Below are 8,584 nucleotides of genomic sequence, written 5' to 3'. Positions count from 1 at the left end.
CCAGCGTTGCAAATCTGCTTCTCTGTATGCATTACGTAACCACACTCGCTTCACTAAATAATTCCTCCGAAATTAATGACTGTTTGAACCTACTGAAGCTTCGACGCACTACGTCCAATACTACTTGACTGGATTAAAACGTAATTCATTAAATCTTAGTGTCGGTCCACGTTTGAAGCATCTCCAGCTAGCTTAGATTGCTAGCCGCGAATGAATAAAGAGACGCCTTCCTTAGCAACACGTCGCTAAGCAGAGATCAAGTGTGAGTGTTCCGTTTTGTGAAATGAGTGCAAAAGCAAGAGGGGAGCATGTGGAGGAGCTTTGGGGAGCTAAAGAGGAAAACGATAGACTGGACGCTGTTTTCAAGGAGCCTCGAGTTGTGTTACACAGAACGGGTTCGTTCAATTCGTACTCTCAAATGTTTAGTAAGTAGACTCAACTTTCGCCTCATTGCATGAATAACGTTATTTCTATTTAATACAAGACTTTTAACATGAGAGAATCTTTACTATGCAGCGGCGGGCCTTCGGTGTGTAAATGTGCTTACTTTCTAGCATTGTGTCTTGTTTTCATTTGCTGCTGCACGCTGTCATCTAGTGGCCATTTTGTGTCATTTTAGATGCCACGTAAACACTGTTTTGTCAGGTTTGAAAGACGTTCTGTCTGTCGTTCGTGATAAATATAACGATTTGAAACATCGTGGATTAGACTGTTAGAGTCACTTTATTTTCATGTTTGATATTTATTGCTTTCTCTGTCTAATAATGGAATTTCCTTAGATAATTTAATGTAAAAAGATTATTATCCAAAATTGTGCTTTTGCACCTGGCCAGTTTCACTCTTTCAGTTGTCAATAAAGATAAGGTCAACTGCTCAACCTGCTGTCCACAGGCGGTGTTGAGCTGACTGCCTTCGTATACAATGAACATAGGTCACACTTACAAATGAAGAAAATAGACTGTTGGGGATACATTAATGCAATTTGATTCAACAAATATTAGCCTTTCGTAAGTTTTCTTAAAATTGACGACTCCAGTCAAGTTATGTGACTCGAGTCCCCCACCTCTGCGTTCCCACCCTCACCTATGGTCACAAGCTGTGGCTCATGTCCAGAAAAACAACACCACAGATGCAAGCTGTGAAAAATTTGTTTCCTCCATAGGGTGTCTTGGCTCTCTCCAGAAATGGGATGAGAAGTTTGCTCATCTTGGAGCGATTCATAGTAGTGGCTAAGGCATCTCGTTAGGATGCCGCCTGGATGCCTCCCTAGTGAGATGTTCCGGACATGTGCCGTCCGGAGGAGGCCTCAGGGATAAGCCATGACAAGCTGGACAGACAGTGGGAGGGATCTCAAGTCTGTTAATTACGATACAGTGAAAACAAGCCAGAAGTTCTCACGCTACTGCAGGGGACGGGCGTCGCCATGGCGACTTAGAGCGGTCTCTCGCCGGGTGCGCGAGTGAAATCTGACCTTCCCTGATTAAGAGCCTGACCCATCGACCCGACCCCGGATGCATATTGGCATCCTGACAATTGCTGATTGTGTACTTTCCTTTACTGAGCTGCTCAACACCTTTAAAGGAACAATGTGATTCTCCAATATCATCATTTTGCATGTTCTTGCTAAACATTGCCGAAATCACGAATTATACATGTGTTTGACAATGTAATGCAAAGCTAGACTTGAGCAAACCATGTGTGTTTGTCTTCATGTACCCTGCAGACGTCAGTCAGGAACGCTTTCATCCTGAGCAGCAGGAATGTAGCTCCAAGGTGGAGCAGCAGGAGTCAGAGTCCCACCACATCAAAGTGGAAGAGGAGCCAGACTACTTCCACATTAAAGAGGAAGAGGAGCCAGAGCCATCTCACATTAAAGAGGAAGAGGAGCTGGAGCACCCGTGCATTAAAGAGGAAGAGGAGGAGGCTGATATCACGTCATCACCATCCCCTTTTGTCATTGTGAAGGTTGAAGGTGATGAAGAAGAGCGTGATGGAGACCACTGTGGAGGAGGATCACAAGGAGACGACCTCTTAGCTCCACTTTCAGATAGTGGCGACACAACGTCACACTATTTTGACACTGATGATGATGATGATGGTGAAGACTCTAAAGGTGATGCACGTAACAATGACAGCAAATACCTGAGTTGTCCTCAGTGTGGCAAGACGTTCGGTACCAAGTACACATTGAGAGTGCACATTATGACGCACACTGGAGAAAGACCTTTTGCCTGCTTAGTTTGTGGTAAACGATTCTCTGTAAAGGGAGTCCTAAAAAGGCACACAAGAACACACACTGGAGAGAAACCTTTTGCCTGCTCAGTTTGTGGTAAAAGATTTTCTACAAAGGGACACTTAAATAGACACTCAACAACACACAGTGGTGAGAAAACATTTGCCTGCCCAGTTTGCGGTCAAACATTCTCTGAAAAGGAAAACTTAAAAAGGCACACACGAACACACACTGGAGAGAAACCATTTTCCTGCTTAATTTGTGGTCTTAAACTATCTCAAAAGTCCAATTTAACAAGTCACATGAAAACACACACTGGAGAGAAACCTTTTGCGTGTTCAGTTTGTAGTAAAAGCTTCTCTTTAAAGACAAGTTTAATAAGTCACACAAGAACACACACCGGGGAGAAACCTTTTGCCTGTTCAGTTTGTGGTAAAAGATTCGCTCGTAAGGCATATTTAACCACACATACACAAGAGCACACACTGGCGAGAAAACTCTTGACTGCTTAGTATGCACTTACAGTTTCAGTGTTTGTTGATTATGATTTGCATGTGCTGGTTCAACAGTGATAATCTTGGGTATCATATGGTATTTATTCATTTATGTGTGTATAAATATAATTTCCAATTACTATTACCATCATATTATTGTATATTAAATTATAACTCATTTGGGCCAGTTGAATTCATGATGTCAATCTTTCAGGCACCACCCACTTCTCATGACAAAAGTTGAGAGTGAGAATGAAGATCTTTCAGCTCAACTCTTTCTTCACCACAACATGTCTGTGTTACTAGTGTTAACTGATAGTTAAATAGTGTGTTATTTATGAATTATTAGCCTGCATTCTACTTTCGGTCTTTCACGCCAAAGAATAACTCATAACTCTTTATAACGATGTAAACGTAATCATAGATTAGTTTAAATTTACCACAGAGCATCACCCAGTTTTAATAAAAACTGGGAAAACTTTGGAAAGAAATCTGATAACTTTAAGACATTACTGGAGTTCATTTGCAGGGGCACCATATTTCATCCATTGAAGACAATTAATCCACGTATTTATAATGGTGAGTGTGTGATATGATACAGTATCAATAAGCAGAGGGAAGTGCAAAGATAATGATCCTACTAACATTAAATTTATATACCCTGGCTAATTTTCATCAACCCTGTTCCTCTGGTAAAATCTGGATTTACTGAGATGATGAGAAGGTTGAAACTTGCATTTTTTCTGGCTCAAAGCTATCCAGCTTTGTCTTCTTGTAGCGTAACAGAGCAATGATCAATGAGATTCGCACAGAGGCCACAGAAAAACTCATCAGAGTGTGCAGAGACCAAACGCTTTAGAGTCCCAGGACCAAAAAGGGCATGCAGGTCCCACGCGGGTGACAACGCCCAGCTAACGACTTGGAGCCTGGAAGAATGAAATAGAGCCTGAGAGGAAGAGAGAGAGGGGAGGACAAACCCAAGGAGATCTTGCTTTTAACGTCCCCCCCCTTAAGGCCGTCCTGGCGTCAACGCGGTAAAGTAGATGCCGCCTGGTAATCCATTGCAGTTACTCAGGTTTATGATACAAAATGAATCATGAAACGCCAACATTAAAATATTGATAGGTACAGTATGTGTGAATGTGATTGTGTAGAGGTGAGTGAACATTTTGCACTGCATGTTCTCTTTTCTCTCTGTGTCCCTCCTCAAAACATCTTCTGTCTTGAGTGCATTTTCCAATAAATATCCATCACAATATAAAATCCACAGAGGGCAGACTTTTGACCAAACTCCCTTGTTGCACAGAAAACTGTTCCGGCATAAAATGGTAAGCCTGTATAGATCCTTCATTCTGCATGACTCAACCAGCTGAACAGGAAGCACAATAAATTAATATTTCATGGAACAAATATTAGAATGGAAGCTGTAAATGTGAGTCAATCTTAATGTTTTTAGGCCGACAGAGAAGACCTTGCTGGCCCTGACGGTTCACCATTACTGTATCCGTCGTTGTGTCTGTCTTGACCCGGAGGTTTTACTAAAGCTGACGGATTGTTTGATGGCCGTTGCAAGCAGTTTGTCCAAGTGGAGTCGCCGTACGTCTGCTGCCGATCTGCTTCCGTGTACGATTTGGCTAACTAAAATGCTTCACTAAAAACTAAAATAATAATCATTCCTAAATTATTACAAAACGAAGTTGAAGCTTTCCATTCATGGGATAGGTGACGTCATTATGCCGTAAATAATCACGCCACTTTAAAATTACTTCATGGGATAGTCACAGTACGCCCTAGGACAGCTTTACTGCCTAGCTTAGCTTAGCTTGCTAGGCGCTAACAAAAAGACTCGTTTGTTATCAATACATCGCTAAGCAGAGATCACGTGTGAGTGTAAAGTGTTGTGCTTATCATGCGAAAATGTGCGCAGAAAGTGTGAAGGAAGAGTACAGTGAGCAACTTTGTGGAACAAAAGAGGAGAGCGAGCAACAACGTCAACTTTTGGACGCAGTTTGCAAGCAGCCTCGAGTTGCGTTAATACACAGAGCAGGTTTGTTCACTTACCACGCTCGCTTGTTCAGTAAACACTTTCAGTTCTTAAAGATGATAATGCCGATAACATTAATGAAACATTGTTGGCATGATCCATCCGAGAATCCCGACTATATGGCGAGCCTTTGGTACCCGGGTCTCCAGTGACTACCCAACACGTCACGATGGTGGAGATTATTGTTGCCAATTTGCCGGAAGACCAAAATTCAGACTTCGATATTCTATCTGCATAAACACATTTTCTCACACTGAAACACATTTCAGTGTTCAATCAAAACGCACCTCGATAGTACACTGACACTGAAACATAAGTAAAAGCAGCGGCATCATAGATGACAAAACATGGAACTTCAAATTATTAGTATTTTTTTAATTAAGCAGTGGAGGATATTAGGAAATATATATATATATATTCTCTTTATAAAATAAGATAAAATGTTGAGATAGTGGCTCAGCTATTTTAACATTTTCAAGCGCTATTAAAAAAAAAAAAATCTCTCGCAGCTGCTGAGATTTGTAGCTTTGTTTAAAATGAAATTATTTTCCCGTCCCGTGAGACTCTTCACCTGTAAAACATAAAGGTTGGGAAACAGTGGAAGCACATCAGCCCTGGTCATATTAGATTGACATGGCAACAGATAGAGGGTGAAATCTGATTGGACAAAGAAAAGAAAAAAATCCAACATACACCTATTGGAAATAGTGCAGCCAACAGAAACCAGTAAACTGTTGGGAAGAAATAAATACTATTTAATGTAACAAATATTAGAATTTAGGATATAAATCTAGGTGTGTCCTTCTGATAGTGTCTTGCTAGCTCTTACTTCCCACCGCTCTATGGGTTTGGAAATACATTCCAAATACATCTGCAAATACATTTGCGAGGCGGCCATCTCTGGCTAATTTTGGGCCACCTCGGGCTCAAAAATCTAACTCGGCTCAGTTTTCACGAGAGACTAGAAACATTCTGGGCTGATCACCAGCCAATCGCAGGGCACAAAAAGACCAACTACTATTCACACTCACATTCACACCTTTAGACAATTAGTCTTTAACAGAGTTAATTTGCATGTTTTTAGAATATGGGAGGAAGTCGCAGGACCCAAGAAACAAAATACAAATGCACGGTGGGTGGAAACATCCAAACTTAAAAGCCGTAGCCGAAAATCGAACCTTAGAACTGTGTGGCCCTCATCTACGATATTTCCTTTATACATTTATAGAATATGAATAGATTTATTTGTATTTATTATAACATTGTTTGAATAAGCAGGAGAAAATGGATGGCGATACAGGCACATCTCAATAATTGTAATTCTAAAATTGTAATGAATATGGTGAAAGAGTTTTATTTATTTATTTCAGTACTTATACATTACATAGATCCATTAAACACTTTGGAAAATACTTTTCAGAAGGCAAATACCTGCCTAATTTCTACATTGAAAATATTTGTCATTGTTTCTTGATTGTTTGTTATGTAATATTCTAGTTTCCAGAGATGGCGAGTTTGGGGTCTTCATATTCTGTAAACTGTAATCATCAAAATTATACATATACATTTTAAAAAATCATGAAATAGTTCATTCTGAGTGTGTATAGTGCATTTCTATTATATGAGTTTCACCTTTTTCATTTAAGTACTTTAAGTGAAACTTTTGACACTGTTCAAATTTATTGTGATGTACCTGTACTGTAACATTATTAACAAGAATCAAGTTTGATGTCTTGTTTTTTCTTTTTGGGTGTGGTGCAATAAATAACGCATAACCATAACCATCCTGAAAACTACTGATTATGTATTTTCAATTACTGAACTGTCTTGAATGGCTTTGAACGGAATGTAAATGTGGCTCTCAGACCTCATAATTAAACATATTTCTTACATTACCAAAAAAAAATAAAACTTTTCAAACAATAATACACATCAAAGTTAGAGCAAAGTTTGAGTTGATCAAATCATGTTTTTGTCATCTTGTGCCCTTCAGATGTCGTTGAAGATCTTCATCCTGAGCAGCAGGAGTCAGAGCCCCACCACATCAAAGACGAAGAGGACCCACAGCCCGCCTGCATTAAAGAGGACGGCGACATCACCGCGTTGCAGTTCCCTTGTATCGTGAAGATTGAAGCTGATGAAGAAGAGGGGGATGAAGACCACTATGGAGGATCACAGGCAGACAGCTTCTTAGCTCCACAATGTGAGAGTGACAACATAACGTTGCACTCTTCTGACACTGATAATGAAGAACACTCTAAAGGTGATATGACATGTCACCATGACAACAAACGCTTGTCCTCAGTGTGACAAAACATTTGGTTCGAAGGCCACTTTGAGAGGGCACATGAGAACGCACACTGGGGAGAAACCGTTTTCCTGCTCGATCTGCAACTCCAGTTTCAGTGAACGTTCCAAACTGGTTAAACACTCAAGAAAACAGAGTGGCGAGAAACCTTTTGCTTGCTCAGTGTGTGGTAGAAGATTAGCTGTAAAGGAACATTTAAGAGCGCACACAAGAACACACACTGGGGAGAAACCTTTTCCATGCTCATTTTGTTATAAAAGATTTGGTCAGAAAGGAAGTTTAAATAGACACACAAGAACACACACTGGGGGAAAATATTTAGTCTGCTTAGTCTGCACCAAGCGTTTCAGTGTTCAATCAAAATTGGTTAAACACGTGAGAGCACACACTGATGAGAAAATTTACCATTGCAGTGTGTTTAAGGTTATCTTTTAATTATCAGTTTGTATGCATGCTTGTTCTCTTTCTTTTGCTCAAGGGCGACATCTCGTGATCCATCCATCTATCCGTTTTAAGAAATCATCGTTGATGGGTTTTCACCACCTCTTTTGTGTGTAAAAAAAGAATATTTTTTCCTAATGACTTCCGTGATACTAAAAATAATTGTAGAATTATATGTTAGGATTAAGATAGCGGATTTTTGTTGGATGAAATTACATGGTTTGGTGGAACATTTTAGTTTAGATGTACAGTTTATAATTCTCTTTTATGTGTAAGTTTTACAGTAAACTTCAACTGGGCGATAATACAAATAAAGCAGCAAGCCTGCTGTACTTCTTACTTACATGTACATGCTTGATGAAGTTTAGCTATGAAATCAGATTTCTGCCAAATAGATTCACACAAAACTATAAATCGCAAACGCGATGACGACTTTTGCATTTGCGTTTGTTTTTTTTGCGTCCGTTTTTTGTTTTTTTTCACTTAAGTTTCTGTTTTACGTTTCTTTTTTTTCGTTGACTTTTGGCACAAACCTCACGGGTGGGTGGGCTTTATGAGGAATGTGTCCTCATTGGCTAATTTGTTTTGAGCGACAGGTAATGCCCCCGGATGTGATTTTTGATTTTTTTTTTTCACTTCACACTTTTTTATTTTTTTTCCACGTCACACTGACTTCTCATGGGCTCACCACCTGTGGGAGGTACCATAGGGGTCGGGTGCAGTGTGAGCAAGGGGGTGACCGAAGGCGGGGACCTTGACGATCCGATCCCCGGCGACAGTAGCTGGCTCTAGGGACGTGGAATGTCACCTATCTGGCAGGGAAGGAGCCCAAGCTGATGTGCGAGGTTGAGAAAAAAATAATAAACAATATTTTTGTCGTCGTTTAAATTTGTATTGTCACTTTGCAAGAACTGTAACAGAAAGGTGTGATGTAACAGTTTACTCACGGAAGGATTTGACAACAAATGACGACGATCAACTCATTACGCAGAGCATATTTACTGAGACGAACTACATTTTCATTATACGAAGAAGCGCGTCATCTAATGACCAGCAGTGGGCGG

At 40.2% G+C, this 8,584-nt stretch overlaps 1 protein-coding gene across 2 annotated transcripts; it reads left to right on the top strand.

The window, feature by feature from the left end:
• LOC133418079 (zinc finger protein OZF-like) lies at nucleotides 1-2,895 on the top strand. 2 transcript variants are annotated; one of them, XM_061706445.1, is made up of 2 exons: nucleotides 1-395; nucleotides 1,724-2,895. In XM_061706445.1, exons 1-2 carry the CDS (start codon nucleotides 284-286, stop codon nucleotides 2,743-2,745), a joined length of 1,134 nt encoding a protein of 377 aa, XP_061562429.1. In that variant the 5' UTR covers nucleotides 1-283; the 3' UTR covers nucleotides 2,746-2,895. The 2 variants fall into 2 exon arrangements, with proteins under 2 accessions (XP_061562429.1, XP_061562420.1); XM_061706436.1 differs by having other exon boundaries at nucleotides 1-425.
• Nucleotides 2,896-8,584: the final 5,689 nt, after the last annotated feature.

Source organism: Phycodurus eques, chromosome 2 (genome assembly GCF_024500275.1).
Source record: "Phycodurus eques isolate BA_2022a chromosome 2, UOR_Pequ_1.1, whole genome shotgun sequence".
Taxonomy (NCBI): Eukaryota; Metazoa; Chordata; class Actinopteri; order Syngnathiformes; family Syngnathidae; genus Phycodurus; species Phycodurus eques.
The sequence above is the reverse complement of the archived record's forward strand: the minus strand, read 5'-3'. Positions and strand labels throughout refer to the sequence as shown.